The sequence below is a fragment of the Aspergillus stella-maris genome, assembly GCF_047715825.1.
Source record: "Aspergillus stella-maris strain CBS 113639 unplaced genomic scaffold BDV14scaffold_29, whole genome shotgun sequence".
NCBI lineage: Eukaryota > Fungi > Ascomycota > Eurotiomycetes > Eurotiales > Aspergillaceae > Aspergillus > Aspergillus stella-maris.
The window spans coordinates 326,319-347,840 of NW_027396823.1; the positions used below are offsets into that span (position 1 = coordinate 326,319).

The window sequence follows — 21,522 nt, forward strand, 5'->3', positions numbered from 1 at the left end:
CCCCGAATATATTATTGCCGCTACTAGATTGGTTTTCGTTTCCTGGATCATGTGTGGTATCAGGTATCATTAGCTAGGATATGAGAATTCCCACCTCATCAAGCTGAATCGCAGCGAGAGATCGTTCATAACTTCGTAACAAAATGAGAAAATGTGCGCCCGAGGTTTGAACCACAGCTAGAAAGAGAAAATAAACGCCGATATGCAACGCCGTCATGAAGTCTCCGGCAAAGGACCCATAATTAGACCTCCGTCATACAAAAAGCAGAAGTAAAAACCGCACAACTCAAAGCTCAAAGTTCTTCGTCCGGATCCGATAAGTCCTGACTACCCGGAGTATCCCGCCTCCTCCCAAACCGCGGATCATCAATATCTAGCCCTCTCAGACCGCGTACCGTATCAAGAGCGGCACAAACCCGCTGCCCAAGTCCGCAAGGCGTCACACGGTCAATTTCACCGATAGTATTATGGCTCGATGAGACCATCTTCTCATGGCAGTATCCCAGTAGTTCGTATGCCGCGACACCAGGGTAGGCCGGTGCCGGTTCTGGCATTGTAAGGCCGAGAGAATACAGGTGGGCCGTTAAGGACCCGAGGACCATATACGTGCATGATTCGGCGGGCTGGTAGCCGACGACGAAGCGGGAGCGGCATGCTCTCCAGCCCGAGGCGGCGAGGTCTTTTTGGAGTTGCTGGAGAGGGGAGAGAATTGTTGCGATATGAGTGTTTCGTTCGTGGTTTAGAGCGGCTTGGTGGAGAGAGTTGGTGAAATAGTCCTGAGTGGCTAAAGGAGGGGAGTAAAGGCGCCGAACTAACCTGTTATTGTCTCGGGTATTGGCAGGCCATGAAATTCGATCTCGTTCGCGCTGTACTTTATGATGTTCTCAGTTACCGATTTAAACATGTCTTCCTTGTTGAAAACCCAAGAGATGACAAGTAGCGAGTCTGTGTTTCCGGCTGGGTATTCAAAATCCTCGGGCTTTATATCTTCGATCCATAACTCCGAGAAGAACTCCACCACTTGATGACATTCATAGAAGTCCACTAAAATGGCGATATCGGCGAGTCTTCGAATGGTTATGTGACGTGGGACCACGCGAGTTTGTCCATGAATAATGAGGAGTAGCAGAAGAAAGGGCTCGGCATCCCAATCCTGAATCTGGCAAATGTAATAACCCTGGTTCTTGAACTCCAACGCCTCCTTGAACTGGCCATTTAGTAAACGGGCGAAGTAAGGAGAGGCAAGCGTGAGGTGTTTGGAACAGGCTCGGATTAAGAGCTTGGGTTTGCTCTCTGCTTGGGCGTCGGACTCGGCAGTTGGTTGTTTTTGGACTGGTGATGTGACATAGTCAAACACGCTGGTCGGCACATGAGAGGGGACGTAGTTGTTGAATCCATTCAAGAGCAGGGGGCTGAGGTTTGGGAGGTTTTTAGGAAGGTCTTCGTTCGTGTTGTGGACGACGAACACAACGTCGCCTTCTGGATCCAAATCGTATGTGAGATCAGGTGGAGCCAATCCGTCGGTCTTCTTCGCGCCATGGCCATGGCCATCTGGCAAGTCCGGTCTCTTCATGATTTTGGAAAAAAAGAGGATGAAGTGAGTGTGGGAGAGATCAAGAAGTCGGGACTGTGTTCCTTCCGTCTCAAGCCCAGGCGGATCACGTGGGTTGCAGTGGTCAATGCACGTGCACACATGACACTCTCATTGAGCAGTATCCTTGTTATCCTCAGCTTCAAAGCCAAAGTATACTGGGTTGAGAAAATCCGGCTCCTTAATAGACTTCAGAGCCACAATCACCCTCTGATAAAGTGAGCAGCTGGACGTCAAATCAATTTGACCCAGTTGATGCGTCGACGCCTTCATTTTTTCACGGCAGTGCTTATCGATATTGCAAATCGACAGGCCATCATAAGGCTGTTGTGGTTTTGGAAAAAAGACGCGCATAGCTATTAAATTTGTCGTCAGGGCGCCCAGCACTAAATGCGTGCATGACGTGGCGTTCCAATTGAACAGATACTGTTTGCACATGTAGGTCCCTGTAGATAGGCGGTTGAAAAGGTCGTGAAGGCCATCAAGTCTTTGTTCGATCAGTGTGTTGCGCTTCTCATTCATTGCTTCTGTTCACTGATTGTTAGCCATAATCCGAGATGCTTTCAATTGTGTCAGTGGTAGCACGATTGCCCTCACCTATGATGAACCCCGGAATGGGAAGACCGTCAGCATCGATTTCCTGGGTGCTGGTTTGGATAATCACGCGAGTGATTTGTTCGAATGTTTTCTTCCGTTTGAATACCCAGGATATAAACAGCCAGGACAGAGCATCTTCGCCGTATGTCTCCGGTAGGGCTGTTTGCTCTAGATGAGCCAGCCATAGCTCGCTGAAAACTTCGATGACTTCATGGCAATCATAATATTCAATCTGTGTCACGATATCGGTGAATCTCCTCAGCGATACCTTGCGCGGAAGTTTCCGGAGCCTTCCATGGATTGCGAGGAGGACTATAAGGAACGGGACGACATCCCATATTTCTATTGTGTCAATTAAAAGGTGACCTTTCTTCAGCTCCGCCGCCTCCCGGAATTTGCCAGTCCACATCCGTGAAAAGTATGTGCTCGACAAGATGAGATGCCTCGATGAAGCCCTGATCCGGAGGAGTTGCTGATGCTCTTCTTCAGTGACTGGTTTACTGTCCGCTCGTGGTTGGCCGACTAAGGGTTCACTAGCTGGCGACTGAGGGGCATCCACATCAGATTCCTCCGACTCCGTCAATAGTCCGCTCAGCAAATCTGGTTCAAGATCTTTCAGCTGAGCCGGTAGGCATTCGTTAGAACAAGTAATCTTGAAGAGTACGTCTCCATCGGGATCCAGGTCGTAGTTTATACCAGACTGGGACCAAATTTCTTGCAGAATCGGGAGAGAGTCTTCACAGTTCTGCTCCACTCCTGGCTGAGAGACCGCGGAAGTGGTGTTTTGGTCCATGTCAGTGGTAAACTAAGTCCAAAGTGTAAGGAAAATCACGAAAAGACTTGTAGAGTGGGAGATCAACAATTCTTGTTTTGATGTTTTGATCCGACAACACGTGATCAGATGGGTTTCGGTCAGTATGGTCACGTGTCTGATGCTGCTGGGGGTACGAAGCCCTAAGAACCGTCACGCAGTTTCTGGCTTGGTCAAACGGTAAGCCGCCGACACTGCATACATCTGAATGACTGACACTTTGCCATCAAAGCCTAATGCGAGCGTTTGAAAACTCTGGACCATCGACATCAAGTCCAATCGGCTCGTCGAACCCTTCCAGCATGGTGGTCATACCAACCGACAGCTCGCAATCGCTATGAACATAATGATCCGTCTTGGTATGAATTTGCGATGAGCTAAATCGCGCGGCGTACTCGCACTTTAGCCTGGAGATGCTAAAAGTTGAAAATGGAGGTTTGGGTCGCGGTGCTTGAAGAAGATTCATCTGTATCATTTGTTTTGTCATTGCCCCCTGGACAGTGTACCTGCATTCATTCATCTCATCATATGAGAACAGCAGAAGCTCCTTCCTGAGACACCCGGATGCAGCCTTGAAATGTAAAACATTCATCGCGCCGATGAGCCATCGGATATAGTCAACTCGCTCCTTGTTCATTTTGGCTTTTTGGGAACGAAGTAGATATTAGCACACGGTCCAGGGATAAAATGGTAGCTGTTGCTGACCTAGTACGACTTCTGGTATTGGAAGATTGTCGGGCTCGATAAGATGCTTGCTGTGGTTTAGTAGATATTGTGTCATTTGGGCGAAAATTGTCTTGTCAACAAAGACCCACGAAATAACAAGCCAACTAAGCGCAAAACGAGTCGATGTAAAATGGCCGGGAACTCTCGCGTTGTCCATGGACGAGTTTTTCGTACTCAAAGCTTTGATCCGTAGATCTGAGAATACGGCAACCGCGTCGTAGCACTCATAGTAATCGACCAAGACAGCCATATGAGTAAGCATCTGTAGAGTTATGGTGGTCGGTACTTGACGAGTGCGATCATGAATAATCAGCAGAAGTAGGAGAAATGGAACTGTTCGAGATTCCCCTAGTTCTAAGTCGACAACGCCCGTTTCATGAAAAATTTGGCCCCCTCTTAAAATTTGCTGGCCAGCATTCGTGCAAAATACCGGCATGCGAGAGTAAGATGCTTTGACGAGACCCGGATGCGCAGCGAAATACTTGTTTTGTGGAAGCAGCATTTTGAATTAACCCAAGAGGATGTACCGGCAAAAACATCGAGTGATATGTCCTCCAGGCGGCGGGGGAGAGTTCTGTGGACATTACGCAGAACAATTATCACATCGCCCTTGGGGTCAGTTTCATACTTTAACTGGTGGTCGTCCTTTTTACCTTCCGTGAGCTTTAGAGACGAGGAGTCAATTTTCGGAACAATAATCTGAGCTCTCTCGCTCATCTCTCATTTCAATAACAATGTTGGCTGATAGTGAGTGGATGTTCAGGTTGCGCTTCGGACGCGCACTTTCCCCTCTGCACGGGCACGTGAGCACCAATGTATGGTTTTCCAGCATTTGCATCAACTCTATTCTTGTGGTTCGGATTTCATATGAGAAAGACAAGCACTAAAGATATCTGTATTGTCTTTCTGTTGCCTTGGCGTCGCCATCGTTCTCGGCTCACTGCTCCGCCGTTCGACGCTAGATTGAAACTTTGTAATCTTGTGGCTGAATCCAGGTTGTATTCCTAAACTACAAGGCCAATTAAGGACGCCGCCTTTTCCTGCTCTCCTGGCATTCACCTAGACAAAACTTTAAACCACGAAACGGCGTGCAAAACTTCATCAGGCGCTCTACTCGAGGCCCCAGCCCGCAACTCCCGGGATGGTCGAATCTGCTCCGTTCACCAAACACAGGAGATTTCATCGTGCCGCATTTCTCCAAGAGGTTCCAGACTTGAAGACCCAGGGATGGAGCCTGTGGCCTTGGTATTAGTTTCACATCGGCCATTTGTTTCGTCAATGCACCTAGCACAACATAGGAGCAGATCTCGCTTTTTCCTGAATCTGAGAAGTTACAGGCTGAGCCTTTAAGCAGTTCGTTGTGCAAGACATGCAGCTCGTTTATGATGGTGCCGATCATTTCTTCGCGGGCCAGGTTCAGCTCCTCTGGGCGTCTCGAACGTTAACTGATGCTAAAGGGCTACAGTGATGGATCATGTGCGGTCACGTACCTATCAAATCAGACGGGAAGGGAAGCATATCGCTTGCGATAACCCCGTCGCAAGTTTCCACGAGATTCCTTGTACTATTCCGGAAGATCCCTGGCTTTGAAAACACCCATGAGATCAGAACCCAGTCTTGAAACTCATGTGCGTTGTATTCCTTGTTGTTCTCAATAGCGGAGATCCATAAGTCCGAGAAGAATTCGACAGCTGCATGACATTCATAATAATCCACCAAGACCGCAATGTCAGTTAACATTCCCTTGGTAATTTCCCGTGGAACATGGCGCGTAGGACAGTGAATAACAATCATTAGTAGCAGAAAGGCGACCCCGTTTGGCTGACGAATTGGGAGTTCCAGACCGCCCGTGGATCGGAGTACGGTACCTTCTCGGAATTGGCTCTTGAACATGCGCTTGAAATGCGGGCTTGCAAGGGCGAGGTGCTTCGAGGATACACGGAGGACGATATGCGGTTCTCCAGGTTCTGCGGTCGTGTCTGTGTCTGACTGTGGTGCAACAGTTGCTTGATGGTCTAGGTTCTCTGAAAGAGCTGGTTCCTCGGCATTTGTTGAGGGTCGTGCATTCTCCTGCGCTGGATCGCTGGCATTGGCGGGGTGATCCGACGGCGCTGGGTCTCTTGGTACCGCTGGTGCGTCTTGAGGCTCTACTTCTTCACTGGAAGGTAGAACGGCTTGATGGTTCGGACGAGGTACAGGGGATTGGCTCCATGGAATGTATACATTCTCCTCGCCTGACGTTGAAGATGACGTATCGGGGGTTCGTGATGCTGAAATTGTTGGAGCTGCCACGTTAGAGGATGGACGTGACTCTAATTCGAACTTTGAGCGCTTCTCTGTTTTTTCGGAATCCGACTCTGGCTCCTCTTTAATTCTTATCCCGGCTAGAATATGCGGAGATAATGCGGCCATCTCGGCGGGCAAATCATCCGGCACATTATAGACGAACAATGTCACGTCGCCATCTGGATCTAATTCATAGAGTGATGAAGATCTTGCCATACTGCTGGAGTCCTGCCCCATTAGTAAAGGATAGTTTGGCGCGTGGTTGTGGAGCGGAAAAGGAGACGCGCGACTCCAATCACAAATGCATGTGTTGCGTGAGCACGTGATCTACTGACGACCTAAATCCAGACCAGAACGAGGAGGATGCTATATCAAGATCAACGTATTTCTGAAACCAGGCTAGAGATTCCTGCTAAGATTCAACATTGCGAAATCTGCTGTCTGCATCAACGTCCCGCAGAATACAGGCGCGATGTTAAGTGAGCACTGGCTTCGATACAGGTTGGCTCACCCGTACGCTTTGAGTATTAAGAGCTTCGCAGGTGAACAAAGTAGCTGGTATCCTCTCATCAATTCATACCCTCCGACCTTTCTTCGAGGGGCGATTGGGTTGAAACGCATTTAGGTCGAGACCTTTGATTTCTTTATTGTTCTGTATTATAACCTCCATGCGACGGGACAGGGCACATTTATTGTTGTGATCAGACATGGCATCTGGAATGCGCGGAGATTCTATCTTAGTGTAGCACGCGGCGTAAAGCATCAAATATTGAATGCCGGAGAATGGACTTTCGGGCTTCGGGAGGAGCTTTAGTTCTGTCAACTGCTGGGTTAGGGCACCGAGTACGGTACATGAACAGAGTTTGTAGTCGCTTGAACTCTTGAAGAAACACCCTGGTTTTAAAAGTCCATTGAAGAGATCATGTGAATCGTTCACCAGGTGTTGCAGCCAGTCACTTCGCGTGCTATTTATTGCATCTTGAGTGATATCTTGTCTTATTTAAGGCCCCGGTATGTACAGAATTCGAACTTACCTAGTACCTCGCGAGGTATCGGGCACCGAGTATTGCGGACCGGGCCTTTGTTGTTTTCCATTACGATCTGCGTTTGCTCTCGAAATATATGGGGTTTATAGAACACACAAGCAATAAACACCCAGTGTAGAGCCTTGCTCAGAAGCTTTGTGGACTGGTCTTCATTGGCAGCAATCCACATGTCCGAAAAGACCTGGACGGCTCCATGACATTCATAATAATCGACAAGTATTGCAATCTCAGTCAACATGGCTGGTGGGATGACCCGGGGAACTAGGGCTGTTTGGCAATGAATAACAGGCATGAGCATCAGAAATGCAAGGCCGTTATTCTGCTCAATACTTAGCTCAATAGCGCCGTCAGACCGGAACTGATTGCTCTCCTTGAAGCCACTCTTGAACATGCGTTTGAAGTAGGGACAAGCAAGGGATAGATGTTTGGAGGACGCGCGTAATACAATGTAGTTTCGCTTCTTTTGTGCACCATTCTTGTTTGAGGGTGCTTTTTTCTGTGTGAAAGGGGCCACCGTGCTGGAAAAGACGTCAGGGGTCAAATCCTCCAGCTGGGCGGGGAGATCGGCAGGAACGTGGAAGACGTTGAGGGTAACGTCTCCGTCGGGGTCTAAATCGTACGTCAAACCCTTGGGGTCTTGACTTGTGCCTCGCATGATCTAGATTGGCGATCTTTTTCCTTTGGGAGAGCTTGATGGACTGCAGAATGACGCGCGGTGAAGTTCCGGAGTTTAAAGTCAGTCGTGCACGTGATTAGATTTATACATGTTGAAACTAAGCAGCCACTAGATCATTTTGTAGCGATAGGTAAGCCTGATGATACCACTGGTAAACGGAGGGCTGTCGCATCAGGCAGGCGACGAACCAACGAGGGTTCAGAAGGAAGGTGCGACGGAGCCCCGAACTCCTACCAAATATTGCGAACAGAGAACGTCGCGTAGCCAAGGGCCTGTTACGAAGAGGGGGCCAATACGGAGAAGATCAGGCTAAGCTGAATAGGTACTATATTGACGTGTGGTTGTCCGATGTTCGTCCTTCAAAATCACCTTCCCCTCACTTAGCCCTCAATTCCACGCCATTCCCACCAAAGACACTACCTAGTTTTACCCCAACCAAGTTATCATCACATTTTAAGCACAGGCAAACCCCCACTAACCGCCTCCTTCTCCATATCCAATCCCTTAGGAACCTTGTACTTCTCCAACATCCGCCTCATCCTATACGAAAAAGCACACTTTGCATGCCGCTCACCCTTAAGATACTCCGGCCCCTCACCAACATCCAACCCCTTAACCTCAGCTAGCAACCCCACAATCGACAATCCCAAAAAGTCCGGACCTTCAATTGCAGGCGTAGGCGTAAGATATTTGGTTGGCAAAATGTTCAGTGATTGTAAAACGGTATTGTATTCCCGCACGACGTTGAATATGCACAGGTCGTTTTCGGAGTTGCGGTGGTTTGCTGTCAATAGGCGCTTGCGGAGTTCGGTGTTGCTTTTGGACTTGCAGATCCTCTTTTTGCGGGCACGGCAGCCTTGTTTCTGGAGTTTCGGGAGGGATTTTATTAGGGAGGTTGTTAGTGTCCGGAGGTACTTTGTTCGGGTGTGGTTGAGGGCGTCTGTCGAATCCGTTAGTTAGGGTTGAGCTCCAGTGGACGATAGACGGAATAGACTAACCAGTAACAAACCCCGACAACGGCAAACAAAAACCAACGCCAATCCTCCCCCTCGCAAAAATAATAAGTTCCTTCGTAACAGACGCAAAGATATCATTTCTTCGAAATACCCAAGCGATAAATACCCAGCGGAGTCGAACACCTTCATCATTTTCAGGAATAGGGACGTTCCTGATAGCGTCGATCCAGCTGTCCGCTACGAATTTCACGGCCGCGTAGCACCCATAGTAATCCACTAAAATGGCCATCTCATCTATAATTCTGAATGGGACACTCTGGGGGACCAGGTGGGTGCGGCAGTGCAGGATGGCGAGCAGGTAGAGGAGTGTTATTCCGTCTGAGGAGATGACTTGTTCGAGATGTTGAGCGTAAGGTCCTTCAGGTGGTTTCTTGAGGGCGGATGCAAAGTAAGAGCTCGAAGTGGTCAGGTGCTTCGACGAGACCAGGATCCGGAGAGGTTCAGTTGGTGGTATAGGCTTGCCGTCAGCGTCGAAGCCTCCTTGGCCGGCGACGAAGAGGCGAAGGAATGGATGGTTTGGTGGAGTTAGGGCTGGAGAGGTTCCGCCGGTCTCGTAGGCTGGGAGGTCCGGGAGCTTGGCGAATATGTCGCGTAGTGGAGCGGTGGTTGGGTTGAAGGCCGCTATAGTCGTTGAGGGGATGCCGTGGATGATGAGGGTTAGATCGCCGTCTGGATCAAGAAAGAGATGCGGTGACCCGTAGGGATTGTACAAAGCCATTGTTGAGTATCTGAAAGAGTGGTGTAGAGGCTTGGCGTTCTTGATAACTTGGCAGAGAAAGCATAAAGACCAAACGAAAGAAAGACAGTAGATGGGGCGCGTTGACAAAGACTTGGGGTCTTTATAGTTCCTGAAACACCTGGATGTTTATTTTTAGTACGGATATTCATGGGTAAAGGTAGAGGTGCATGAGTAGAGATTCATGGTGGCTTTGCATTGAGCTCATGTGGCAAAGCTAATTCATGTAGTTATCGAGATGGACGGGCCAATTCAGTCCTGCTAGAAACACCGTAGTATGAGAACATTCTCGTCACAGTCACTTCCTGGGGAGCCTGGCCATGGGTGATGTAGGTCCAGATCGCTCGAGATACATCATTCCAGCCCCATTTCTAGGAAAGTACCTGCTTGGAGTACTTCTCATACAGCTCCGGGTACCACCTTTGACCGACATCGGGATGACTGAGGATGCGGTTTCGAAGGTACGCTTCACCGAACTATTAAAGTGTCAATGATGCCAGTGTTGAAGCATATCGGGACACTTACGCAAGAGTAGAGGGGCGACAGGAACTCGCTTGGTACATCCACCGCGCGCTTCTTCCGGTCATCGGACTCTGGGATGCGGGCAACGATGTGGGCGGCCGTGTCCCGAAGCTGTTCTGTTGTAAGGTCCATCCGGACACCGAGAAAAAATGGGATGCTATACCGAGTCTTGGTTGTAGGGGCCTGTATCTTAGATGAGCAGACCAGCTTATTGAATTGAATTCAGCTTACCATGACTCGGTGCGTAGTGGCGGCACAGATTCCGCCCGTAATAGCTTCAAGGCCTTGCTGGATATTGACCACCAAACTGCCCTCAACCGGCGGTGCATCAATCCATTCGCCATTCTTGTTCAAGACCTGGAGGCCCCCAGTGTTGTCTTGCGATAGAAAAGTAAATAGTCCGGAAGAGTCCTTGTGCGGACCGACGCCTTGCGAACTCGGCGGCGAGGGCGGGTACTTGATGAATTTCAAACGGTCCATATTACCCTTGAAGTCGGCGAAGGTGTCCGGTGGTAGCGATAGACATTCTGAAACATATCGCATAAACTGTTGCGAAAGTTCTGCCGACCTGGTGATATACTCTTCGACGAGTTCCTTTGCACCTGGTACATCGGGGTACTGCGAAATCAGCGCGAGGCATGCAAACCACCCTAGCGACGCACCTGACTGTTTCCCTCCAGGCGCCACCATATGTCTTGGTTTGTGGTCCATTGCTTCATTCCAGGTGTTCCGAAATCATATTGCTTCTCTTTTCAGTCCCAGTTTGATAGTGATAAGTCCTTCCGCATACCTCGCGTAGATCGGTCTTGGCTGCTGTTGTCTCCGCACCTAATCGCGTATACCCCACGAACGAGGGCGAGTTGATCATATCGCATTTCGCTTTGGTTTCGTCCGGAAGGTTGAAAAGCTCTGGGAGTCTGGCGTGTGTCATTCGGACTAGGTCCTGAATTCTGTTAGGGTGTCTTCTCATCAAATGCGGTGATCGCACCTCCAATCCATGATTTGTCAGGTACAGGAATCCGACCACAAAGATGGCTTCGCGGAGGTCACTGAGGGCATCTTTCTTGGACGCTGGGTCCTGGAAACGGCGCCAGTCAATGGTGGGGATGGAAGAGAATGTCTCGGACATGGTCGACGTTAGTGTAAGAGGAAGAAAAGAATCAGGGGCAGAAGGTGTGTTTTTGGTGGCGTGATCGCACCCCGCATTCTCTAATTCGGTAGAGCCTCATTTTGCTATACAAGGAATCACACTAGTACTCATATCCCTGGAGTAGTCCCAAGGACTAAGGCCAGACCATGGTCTGCTCTGAGTTGTCTGGACCTAGAAGGAAGGAGCAACCGGTCGCTCTTTTCCATGTTGGACCTGCAAGATGGTGTACCGGGCTGTCTCGCTTCACGAAGATCGAAAATTAGATCAAATATGCGCAAGTTCGTTGCAAAAAGAGTGAATTATTCCCAGCATGTCTTTTGCCAATCCGCAGGTGCAGTGGGCTTTTCCACCGTTGTGTTATGGTTTTTCACTCCCTCCTCCATTTCTTCCCTTCAAAATACCTTTTCCCTTCCTCCCCTATTCCGTCTTCTTTTGCTCGTCAGGACCAGACGGACTAGAAACATCGAGGGTCCCTGAAGCTTCCTAGATACGCCAAATCAATCTTATCCAATGCGCTTGCTGAATTTCTCTTATATGTCTTTCTGGCGTGCGAGTACTGTAAAAAGGCAATAGCCCGTGGTTGGGTGTGTCTGAAATATATTTCCCCGCACCTGGTATCCAACAGTTGCTAGCCACACATCTAATAGACAAGAGGAATCCTTGATATGCATTGTTGTATGAACTTCAAGCAATATGCAACTGAGCAAGTCTTGAGACTCCACTGAGTTTCCTCCGTTGTACGATTATCTATACGACGAGTCTGGCATTTCAAAGCCACACTACCTAAGGAACCCTAGAAGCTTCCCGAGTCATATCCCCACAACCCCAATACACTTCGCTTGATTGGCCTTGGGATTTATACGTTAACCACATCTGGTATGTACCTCGATCGCCCTATGAAGTCATCGGACTTTAGCATAAACCACGTCTCTATCCCCGTACTCTCATATCTCCGTTCCATATCTACGAGCAAGCAAGACTATAAATTGGCGTGCCAAGCGGACAATTAAATTTCATCAAGCATCCGACCACATCAAGAACATTAATCGCCTACCATCCCAATTCTAAACCATTCAAAATGACCACCGAAATACCCCCTTGCTGCCTCCAAGCCTTCCCCTGGAACGGCACACCAACAGGTCGCGTCGACACAATCGAATCAAACCAAACCTACATTACTGACCCCAACCGATCCTCCACACCCTCAACAGCAAACACCCGCATCGGAATCCTCATAATCCACGACATGCTCGGCTGGACATTCCCCAACATCCGGCTGTTGGCAGATACATTTGCCACACAAACAGGAAGCACAGTCTACGTCCCCGATTTTTTCGGCGGCGAGGTCCTACCGCATGACCTTCTTATCGCAGGATGATTCAACGAAGTCCCTGACCTGTCTGGCTTTCGGGCCCGGAATACCCGTGATATCCGCGAGAATGAGATTCTTGCCGTTGCGACCGAGTTACGATGTCGACATGATATCCTTATTGCGATCGGATACTGCTGGGGCGGATGGGCTGCGTTCCGTCTTGGTGCAGAGGATCCGTATTCTCCGCTTGCGGACCAACGACCTCTGGCTGATGGTGTTATCGTTGCGCATCCGAGTCTCCTTACAAAGGAGGATATAGATGGTGTTGTTGTTCCGACGCAGGTCCTTGCTCCGGAGCATGATCCCATTTTTAACGAGGAGTTGAAGAAGTATACCTTTGATTCATTTGTGAAGAGGGGTGTCAAGTTTGATTGGCAGCACTTTCCGGGCGTTGAGCACGCTTGTATGAGTAGAGGAGATACGAACAAGCCGGGGGAAAAGGAGGCGCTGGAACGGGGGATGGGGGCTGTTGTTAGTTGGGTGAGGTATGTTGGGGGGGTCACAAAGGTTTGAGGTTTGAGGAATCGGGGAAAGAGTATATATAGACGAATATTCTCCGAGAAACAACAGGTTTAGGAATAGATAAGAAGGAATTTATTTCGCGGATTATTCTACATTGCGAAGCCCCCCAACCCAGTCACGTGGTCCTCTCTGCCCTTCCTGCGGGATCAACAACTTCATCATCATTGGCCCCCTCGTAAACAATTAGCCCTCAACAAGAAGAATCTAATCGCAGCTGAGCAAGCTGAAACGCAAACCAGGAACTAATTTCCAAGGAACATCGCAGCCTAAGCCAGCTAAGTGCGCCAAGGAACGAGATACGAAGTCCCCAATGGCTTACTGCTCGGAGGGACGGAGGGACGGGGTGACGGGCACGGAAGTGTAATGTGGCCCCGGCGGTAAGGAGACCGCGGCCGCGAGGTGAGGTGTGCACCTTAAGTTAGGAGTTGGTCCAGCCTTAGAGATCTGACACACCGTTATGGTGGGGATGGCAGTGCAAACTACAAACTGCAGAAGAGGGACCTGGAAGACCGAGCGCTACCCAGTCAAGAGCACAACGCGCTCTCTTACTCGCCCTCGCAACTTCGCTAGCGGTCGGAATTGACCAAGTAAAGTCGGAGTCGGAGGCTGAACTGCAACTGGGCTGTCAACGGGATTGAAGTGACGTGGGGGCTGATGGCCCCGATCGGCATTTTGGCGAAGTATGATAGGGTAGCCCGTAAGAACGCCTTAAAATAGACACCACGATACCATGGCTGGGCATCGTCACCGTCAGAGCAGTCGGAGTAGGAGTTAGTCAATGTAAGCCCGTAAGTAAGAGTAAGAACTAAGAATGCTGTCGAAAGCACAGCCTCTGCCACGGGCCAGAGTCAGAGCGGACCCATTCGAGCATCGAGGCTGTCACAGTGGATCCATCTCGTAGCCCTAACTAGTTTAGTTCTAGCAAGAGCTTCAGATTTTACGAGACGCCCAATCAGATCAAATTGCGAAGAGCTTAATCTGCTGGGTTGGTCTTCGAAATGTAGATACCTGATACCTGAGGCGTTTTGCTGCAGGATGAGTGAGATTGAGATTAGGTAGCTGGATTATCTGACGCCTGCACTGACTAGCGGCTGTTGGCGGTGCAGGATGGATTCAAGGCTGATTTTGCGATATGCGAGGTTTGGAAGCTGTCAGATGGATATTTAAGGGTCTTGATGCCCGGGTTCCAGGATCGTCATCAGCATCAATAATCTTCAAGCAAAAGAGCTCTATAGCTCCGCATCCTCCTTTCCACTTCTACATCAATTTTCATTTCTTTATTCTGCATTCACAGCGTTGTTCACTTCCGACCGCCAAAATGACAGACACCCTCCCAACAAACCAAACCCTCCTCGAAAACCCAGAGCTATGTACTATCGACACCTGCCCACTATCCATGGCCTCAATGGAATACATCCCCCTCCTTTGGGCGCAAATCCTCTTCATCGCAATCTTCGGCATCGCAGCCCTCGCCCAAATAGCCCTCGGCATAAAATACAAAACGTGGACATTCATGGTAGCTATGGCGCTCGGGTTGATCGGTGAAGTCGTCGGATACGCGGGGAGGGTTTCACTTCACGATAACCCCTTCAACGGCGATGCGTTTTTGCAGTACCTTGTTGCCCTTACAATCGCGCCTGCGTTTCTTACAGCCGCGATATACCTCACGCTTTCGAGGCTCGTTGTTGCGTATGGTGAACGGATAAGTTACTTCAAGCCGCGGACGTACACGATTACGTTTATTACGTTTGATGTTATTGCACTCGTCCTTCAGGCTCTTGGTGGAGGGATTGCGGCGAGCGCCGACGACGACGACCAGGATATGTCTGATCTCGGAATCAATATTATGATTGCTGGTTTGGCATGGCAGGTTGCGTCTCTTTTGATCTTCACGGGGATGAGTATCTATTTCTCCCTGCGTGTGAGGAAGGCACCACGGTCCGATTTCAATGGTGAATTCGACGCGCTGCGTTCCAGACCCTTTTTCAAAGCTTCGCTGTGGGGAATATCCGTGGCTACATTCGTGATTATCGTTCGGTCCGTTTACCGCTGCGCAGAACTCTCTGAAGGATTCGACGGCCACCTCGCGAACGACGAAGTAACGTTCATGATTCTTGAAGCGACCATGATTGGGATTGCGGTTATCGCACTGACTATTTTCCATCCCGGGTTGGTCTGGAAGGAGATGTGGCATCGGGCTGTTTGGTCTACAAGGGGTAAGAGCGGGGAGGAGTACAGGAAGGCTTCGAATGGGGGTGACTCGGAGATTTCATTGGGAAGGGTGGAGTATGCGGGTGGAAATACAGCTTATCAGCCTTATGATAGTAGGCAGGTTTAGTTGTCGATTGATGGGTGGTGGTTTTCCTTTGTTTTGGGGGGATCGGTTGGATAGATGCTTGTTATGGGTTATGGTTATGCTTGTGCTTGAGAATTTGTCTTTCTAGAGCGATGATGTTTGGTTTTTCTTGTACTGTTTCTCATGTTGGACTTTGATAGAAGCGATATCCGATATACAATGTTCACCAACCCAAGACAGAGAATTGGTTGAATACTGATCTTACATTCAACCATTCCCACTCTCATTGGTCCAGTATCGAGGTAAATGGCCCCATTCTCAAGGTGTCCAGACTCACCTAGCGGCAGAAGCTCGCTCAACGCGGCGTTCTGCAAGGCCACCCATTGCTCAGACCTCCCTTCAGCCGCAATCCAGTCCCGATACGAGATGTGTTCCAGCAATCTTCGAGCCTCTTGGTGACCTGAAGCCTCGTATCACGAAGCAAAGCTCCCCGATCCGCATTGGACGGGGCCGAAACTGCCAGCATGTTTGGCCCCCAACGGCGGCGTCTTGAAGGTAGACCATATGTCTAGACCCTCGACCGCATTGATCCAAAGAGATCGGTAAATCTTGGTGTGATTGCGGGTTTCGAAATCATGGGTGGCCTAACCATGATACCACCAACACCGTCATCTCATCTGCACACTTAGATATCATGAACTCAGTCCGGTACAGACTGCCCCTAAGCACGGTATTTCTGGTCATCCAACCGTCCAGCAACGTCAATCTCCCGAAATGGATTGCCATCAACAAACATCGTTATTTTGCCCAGGCGCTCCTTCGTGAGCTTCCCGAAAGTCTCCCTGCTTCTTCCAAAATGTAGGCAACAGTGGATCTCTTCAGCAAGCAGCTCTGCTAGCCATTCAGGCCTCGTATTATATTCCTCCAGTGTAATCTCGTCTCTATTTCGTGGTCTTCCCATACACTGCCACTGCCAATCTTCATAACTGATTTCGTGAGGCGGAAACTCTCCACCTTCTTCCGCAGAAGTGAAGTTCAGAACGATCGTATTAACCTTAATTCCGCGATCAAAATATGAACGACGGCCGAATGGTGGATCTTGATCCGCATCCTTATCTAGCTTTCGTTTTTGGCTGACGGGCCCGACTGTCAGAAACCGCTCAAGCACGACGAGAAAGTCCCATTCGTAACGACTGTGCCCGCCGTCGCCTCTCATGCTTCGGGCAACATTGGGGTAAATAATATTCCCAAATAGCCGTACATCCACCTCGACGACATCGATATACGTGCTAAGCCTCGGGACACAAAGCCAGGTGGCGTATAGCTCATTATCATCGAGAACAGATATATCCAGATGATAATTCGTCTTCTTGACCAGGTCTAGGATTGCGCGAGTTTCGGCTTTTATTTGGCGCGATGTTAGGAGGAGCTGTAAAGCGTTTGATGGGCTGTGTGTTCTGAAAGTCTCCCAGCAGGGCCCATATCGTGACGTTAGATGACCGAAATCCCAAAAGCGTCGCCTACCTTCCTTTGATGGATACCCCGGTGGATCATGACTACCAAAGAGGGCATGCTCAATAATAAGAGCGCGGATTTCAGCTGGGAAGTCGAGAAACGGAAACATGGTACAGGGTTCGCAGGTCCTTGGTTGCAGTCGGCAGCTCGTAATCTGCCTTCGGATTTTTTCCCCTGCATCAATGGTTACCCGTGTGTCGTTAAATGTTCCTGAGATCGACTCAACCCATTATCGATGTTACATCATGCGGCGACTGCGCCGCAATATCAAGAAAGGCAAATGACTCGTCGCTTCGGCTCGATACCGCAAAGCCCACATGGTGCCTTGGCAAGCAGATCCAATTTGTTGTTCACCATATTCACAGGGGCATTGAGTCATAACTTTAATGAATCGAGGCTCAGGCACTGATTCAAATTCTAGAATGAGCCCCGTGGTAGGTAAATGATGGACGCTGCTAATATGAATCGGGACGCCGACGTCGGGTAGATTGCTTAGCTGTTAGGACCACGAAAGGAACCATGGCGTCGACAATGACCTTTGATCGGTCGTGAAAAATACCAAAGGAAACGAAAAGCGAAAGCAGTCAGCTGGTGACTCGTAGAAAGTAGACTCATAATGCCCTGAAAGGGAAGGTGCCGCGGGCGCCGGCCCCTTCCATCCGGACGCGCGACTGGCAGGGTCGTAGCACTGGGGTGATAAATAGCCTCAAACAGAAGTGGCACGTTTGAATATGAATGTCGGAACGAAGCAAAATTTCGCTATCACATCTAACATTCAACAACCATGGGCTCTTTTGCGTCTTCGAAAAGGTGCTGAACTAAATCTTGTCTACCTGTTCCCATCCCCAGGAACGTCCGCACCTTCGAGAGAAGAACCCTCCATCATAGAAGTAACCTACGGATTGCGGTGAGGGTCGTTACTACTAGAGTTATTTTTATTAGTCTATAGACCCGGGCTAAACGCCTTTAAACCTAGGGGCGAAACTAGTTCGCCGGTCAGAAGCCTTACTTCGGACGTCCTATACTTAGTGGGCGAACATTGGTATTATGGTTGTCCAACGGAATAGCTAATGGATGGAATTGCAGGCTCCAAGTTATGCCTTGACCTGTTCGCTGCGTTCCCTTCTTTTGTCTTTGTGAAGGACGGGTGAAAAACACTACTGACCCAGACTCCGTTGGCATACCATAGATCTAGATACCACCTACCGTGCGATGCAACTAAACCCTTAGAATCTGAATCGTATAGTTTCAGTTGCACCCTGTGTTAATCACCCCGCCCCAAAACTACATAGGTAAAAACACAAGCTCACAACAGCTTCTCATCATTATTATTGCCATTAGTGGTTGAATTCATAGCCAGAGAATGAGGGGTTAGAAACGAAGGAAATTGATTGACATAAATCAATACGTGATATTGAAAATAAAGCCTATAAACGAGTGTAATACAGCAAGCATCCTGGATGGTGGAATGAAGAACATTCAGGCCGGAGCGAATGCACATAAACCCCCTCAGGATGAGACTTCAAGTGCCGTAACCGTCCCGCAACATCTAACTCACGGAAAGCCTCACCATCAACAAACATCTCTATCTTGCCTAGGCACCGCAGCATAAGCGCACCAAAATACTCCCGGTTCCTCCCAAAATACAGACAGCAATCAATCTCCTCCGCAAGCAGCTCTGCAAGCCAAGCAGGTCTCGTCTTGGATTCTTCAAGCCTGATATCAAAGATTTCTGACCTGTATGTTGAGAAAAAGTGTTCTTGCCAGTCTTCAGCGGTAACATCCTCAGGTTGGAGCTCCTCATCCGTCTCTGCAGACGAGAAGTTCAGGACCATGGTCTTGACTTTGATGGAGCGGTCACTGATATAGCGCTTTCCATTTCCAGTGGTCCACAAACTACCGTCGGGGTTGTTCTTCTCGCCGACGGGACCATATGTGAGGAATCGTACCAAAAGCGCCAAAAAGTCTCATTCATACTTTTTGTGACCCCCGCAGCCTAGCAGTCTCCTTGCAATGTGCGGCTCAACAATTCGCCCAAATAGTCGTACGTCAACAACAAGTTTACCAAGACGGTCAGTGAGCTGCGGCAAACATGTCCATATAGGGAAGACGCCATTGGCATTAAGGACAGGAATGCCCAGGTAATAGTCCGGCATCTTGTTCGTTTCCAGAATGGCCTTTAAGTCTCTAGTAAATTGCAGGTAAGAAAGAGTGGCAAACAATTCGAGGGACTGTGTGTTTCGAAATGTTCATAGTAAGGCTTTGCGCGCCAGGCCAGTACACTCAAATCTAAACTCTCTTAGGACGACGACAGCGGTAGCACTTTCGCTAATCAACGGGATGCGATAACCGTTTGCTTTCCAATTCTCTCGAGTCGTGCTTTGAGGTCAAGGGAGAATGCCCTGGCAAGATTTTGAAAAGAAAAATCTCTTTCGTGAAGAGAGTAGAACCCCAGGTTCACCTGCAGCCGGTTGTTCTTTCCCACTCCGTCCCCGCAACGGGTGGCCCCTTTTGCCTACATTTTCTCGTCTCATAGACACAGCGAGAGTGCCCTTTGTGCCTCTTTTTTTACTAATCGCACTCATGAGGTATTTTCATAATGTCATTATGTTTCTAAGCGTGACCTGGGCCATCCCTTTGTCACTAGGGGTAACGAACAATGCAGACACACGACAAAGGTCCCTGCTAATATAAACAATGGTAGGAGTCCGCAGAGACTGCTTCCGATGCAGAAAGTTGTTTCTAGTGTCTACCTTTTCTACCATGTCTTCGAAATCGCCGCTCGATGCTCTCAAGGTTACACCAAGCGACCCGTGGGAGACCGTTCGGTGTCTCCTTGCTGCGAGGGCTCAACTGGATGATACGTCTGCTGTTCGACTAATCACAAAGCGGTTCACCCACAACTGGTCTCGCAGCCTTGTCCAGGTCATCAAGGCTTGGAAGCCTAACATCTCGACTCTCTACGCCCGAGGCCAGAGCGTCTCAATTTGTGCGGCTGCTTCGGTGGGCGATTTGAACTTGTTATGAGAGTTGTTGGAGCTTGGAATAGTCGATGCAGACTGTGAGATTGGGAAGAAAACCGCTCTTAACGCAGCAGCTGAGAACATGATTTTTGATGCACTTGAAATGCTCATACGTCACGTATCAACCTTTTACTTTTTAAACCAAGATGGGCCATGGCCTTTCATATATATGTTCGTCAACGGGACGAGGTAGATGCTCGGCTACTTCTTGAAAAGACTGACCTCATCAACGTCAAGGATGATTCTGGGCAAATCCCTCTCTTAGATGCAGTGAGATACCAGTCTCTAGGCATTGTTTCAAGGCTTCTGCAAGGAATCTCGACCTTGAACAGCTCCGCACCGCTCAGCGTCATGGATCCTTTGGGCAACGTCTTTGAAGCGCACAAGACGAACCTCAACCTGTCTGATGTTCTCCTCGCTGCTCTGGAAACCGCCATTGAGCTGAATAGGCCAGAGAGAGCTGCCTTACTGCTCGAGCACAGGGATGTGATTAGGACCGCAATGCGTACCTCCACACTCCTTTTCCAGGCCATTGGTGTAGGATATCCAAACATTGCCAAAATATTGATCAACGCAGGAATATTTCCCGACGAAAAGCACATCTCAGGTTATACACCTCTGCTTTATGCAGCCGAGGAAGGACTAGTTGATATTGTGCAGGCCCTTATTAACACTGGGGCCGTAGATGTCAGGGCTGAGTCCTGGTATCAAGAAACAGCACTGATGCTGGCCGTGATCAATAACCATCCGTCTGTGGTACAGACCCTACTGACAGCAGGCGCTTCCACAAATCGCCAAATAATGCCATCACGTGTGAAAAGAAAATGCTACGATCCTCAAAACATACCTCACCACGCTTACATCCTCAGCTCAACTAGCCGCCCGGGTCCATCAGGCGATACACTTCTCCTCCACGCCGCATCAAGGGGGTACAATGAGATTGTTAGGCTGCTCATACCATACTCGGACGTGAATGCAATCCAGGAATGGTCACCCCTGAAGCAAACAGCTCTATACGTGGCTGTAATTAATGGGCACACTGATGTCCTACGCACGATGCTGGATAGCGGGAGGGTGGATGTAAGTATCAGGGATGCACACGGGCGTACTGCGTTTCAGGTAGCGTACCGTCTAGGTACTCATAGAAACATCCTAAAGGATGTTCTCGCTAGGTTATTTGTACGGAAAGAGGCGTGGGTTACGTAGCCGCATGGCTTCCAATGGTCGCGGTGACCTCGTTCCAGTTCAGATGGTCTAATCCGCTTTCAACGATAATGTGGCTCGTCGACCCTTGGTTTAGGATTTAAAATACCGTAGATCAAGCATCACCTTGTCTCCGGCATTTAGAAGTAGACTTGGCTCTCTAAATAGTTTTTGGTATCTGACTAAGATACTGCTGTTGATTTTCATTCCTGCCAAGTTCTGAGATAACTCTCTCTTCCTTTATATCCTAGTATTACGCCAGTAACTAGTGTCTCTGACCTATAAATCAGAGAGTCGGCACTAATTTACGTCTGCAATACGGACCACCGAACCTTTCCCAAATACTGGAGGGTTAATCATCTCGATCAAAAATCCAATGTACCGATTTGTACGGCCATTCAATTCAATAGAGGGAGGGACCCTCGTACACACAT

The 21,522-nt window shown here is 49.2% G+C and overlaps 9 protein-coding genes across 9 annotated transcripts; 3 read left to right on the forward strand and 6 right to left on the reverse strand.

The window, feature by feature from the left end:
* Positions 1-31: 31 nt before the first annotated feature.
* On the reverse strand, positions 32-1,327 carry BDV14DRAFT_174040 (uncharacterized protein). Its single transcript, XM_073768829.1, has 2 exons — positions 817-1,327; positions 32-748 (listed from the first exon to the last, which is right to left on the reverse strand). The coding sequence occupies exons 1-2, from the start codon at positions 902-904 to the stop codon at positions 294-296; spliced, it is 543 nt and encodes a 180-aa protein (XP_073627930.1). The 5' UTR covers positions 905-1,327; the 3' UTR covers positions 32-293.
* Positions 1,328-1,702: 375 nt separating this feature from the next.
* On the reverse strand, positions 1,703-2,981 carry BDV14DRAFT_200505 (uncharacterized protein; the record flags this gene model as incomplete). The annotated part of the gene is made up of 2 exons (XM_073773525.1): positions 1,703-2,118; positions 2,189-2,981. The coding sequence occupies 2 exons, from the start codon at positions 2,979-2,981 to the stop codon at positions 1,703-1,705; spliced, it is 1,209 nt and encodes a 402-aa protein (XP_073627931.1).
* Positions 2,982-4,885: 1,904 nt separating this feature from the next.
* Positions 4,886-7,712, reverse strand: BDV14DRAFT_200506 (uncharacterized protein; the record flags this gene model as incomplete). Its single annotated transcript, XM_073773526.1, has 4 exons — positions 4,886-4,959; positions 5,010-5,150; positions 5,216-6,239; positions 7,167-7,712. The coding sequence occupies 4 exons, from the start codon at positions 7,710-7,712 to the stop codon at positions 4,886-4,888; spliced, it is 1,785 nt and encodes a 594-aa protein (XP_073627932.1).
* Positions 7,713-8,042: 330 nt separating this feature from the next.
* On the reverse strand, positions 8,043-9,710 carry BDV14DRAFT_64912 (uncharacterized protein). Its single transcript, XM_073777222.1, has 2 exons — positions 8,732-9,710; positions 8,043-8,673 (listed from the first exon to the last, which is right to left on the reverse strand). Exons 1-2 carry the CDS (start codon positions 9,465-9,467, stop codon positions 8,180-8,182), a joined length of 1,230 nt encoding a protein of 409 aa, XP_073627933.1. The 5' UTR covers positions 9,468-9,710; the 3' UTR covers positions 8,043-8,179.
* BDV14DRAFT_64905 (isopenicillin N synthase family dioxygenase) lies at positions 9,662-11,199 on the reverse strand. Its single transcript, XM_073777221.1, has 5 exons — positions 10,798-11,199; positions 10,670-10,750; positions 10,239-10,625; positions 10,011-10,190; positions 9,662-9,961 (listed from the first exon to the last, which is right to left on the reverse strand). The coding sequence occupies exons 1-5, from the start codon at positions 11,134-11,136 to the stop codon at positions 9,857-9,859; spliced, it is 1,092 nt and encodes a 363-aa protein (XP_073627934.1). The 5' UTR covers positions 11,137-11,199; the 3' UTR covers positions 9,662-9,856.
* A 1,036-nt stretch (positions 11,200-12,235) lies between these two features.
* On the forward strand, positions 12,236-13,042 carry BDV14DRAFT_200508 (dienelactone hydrolase family protein; the record flags this gene model as incomplete). The annotated part of the gene is made up of 2 exons (XM_073773527.1): positions 12,236-12,502; positions 12,596-13,042. The coding sequence occupies 2 exons, from the start codon at positions 12,236-12,238 to the stop codon at positions 13,040-13,042; spliced, it is 714 nt and encodes a 237-aa protein (XP_073627935.1).
* A 1,819-nt stretch (positions 13,043-14,861) lies between these two features.
* BDV14DRAFT_174053 (RTA1 like protein-domain-containing protein) lies at positions 14,862-15,559 on the forward strand. Its single transcript, XM_073768830.1, has one exon. It carries the CDS (start codon positions 14,874-14,876, stop codon positions 15,387-15,389), a length of 516 nt encoding a protein of 171 aa, XP_073627936.1. The 5' UTR covers positions 14,862-14,873; the 3' UTR covers positions 15,390-15,559.
* Positions 15,560-16,068: 509 nt separating this feature from the next.
* On the reverse strand, positions 16,069-18,697 carry BDV14DRAFT_200510 (uncharacterized protein; the record flags this gene model as incomplete). Its single annotated transcript, XM_073773528.1, has 2 exons — positions 16,069-16,748; positions 18,421-18,697. 2 exons carry the CDS (start codon positions 18,695-18,697, stop codon positions 16,069-16,071), a joined length of 957 nt encoding a protein of 318 aa, XP_073627937.1.
* A 928-nt stretch (positions 18,698-19,625) lies between these two features.
* On the forward strand, positions 19,626-21,091 carry BDV14DRAFT_200511 (ankyrin repeat domain-containing protein; the record flags this gene model as incomplete). The annotated part of the gene is made up of 3 exons (XM_073773529.1): positions 19,626-19,865; positions 20,102-20,965; positions 21,044-21,091. 3 exons carry the CDS (start codon positions 19,626-19,628, stop codon positions 21,089-21,091), a joined length of 1,152 nt encoding a protein of 383 aa, XP_073627938.1.
* Between the last annotated feature and the right edge of the window lie 431 nt (positions 21,092-21,522).

Excerpts from the sequence above, each read along its gene's own strand:
- BDV14DRAFT_174040 (XM_073768829.1), bottom strand. The coding sequence starts at position 904 with ATGTTTAAATCGGTAACTGAGAACATCATAAAGTACAGCGCGAACGAG. Across the intron at positions 749-816 it reads AATACCCGAGACAATAACAG|CCGCTCTAAACCACGAACGA; the intron begins GTTAGTTCGGCG and ends CTCTCCACCAAG.
- BDV14DRAFT_64912 (XM_073777222.1), bottom strand. The coding sequence starts at position 9,467 with ATGGCTTTGTACAATCCCTACGGGTCACCGCATCTCTTTCTTGATCCA. Across the intron at positions 8,674-8,731 it reads GTTGTCGGGGTTTGTTACTG|ACGCCCTCAACCACACCCGA; the intron begins GTTAGTCTATTC and ends CGGATTCGACAG.
- BDV14DRAFT_64905 (XM_073777221.1), bottom strand. The coding sequence starts at position 11,136 with ATGTCCGAGACATTCTCTTCCATCCCCACCATTGACTGGCGCCGTTTC. Across the intron at positions 10,751-10,797 it reads CCAAGACCGATCTACGCGAG|CAATATGATTTCGGAACACC; the intron begins GTATGCGGAAGG and ends TGAAAAGAGAAG. Across the intron at positions 10,626-10,669 it reads GCCTGGAGGGAAACAGTCAG|TACCCCGATGTACCAGGTGC; the intron begins GTGCGTCGCTAG and ends CTGATTTCGCAG.
- BDV14DRAFT_174053 (XM_073768830.1), top strand. The coding sequence starts at position 14,874 with ATGTCTGATCTCGGAATCAATATTATGATTGCTGGTTTGGCATGGCAG.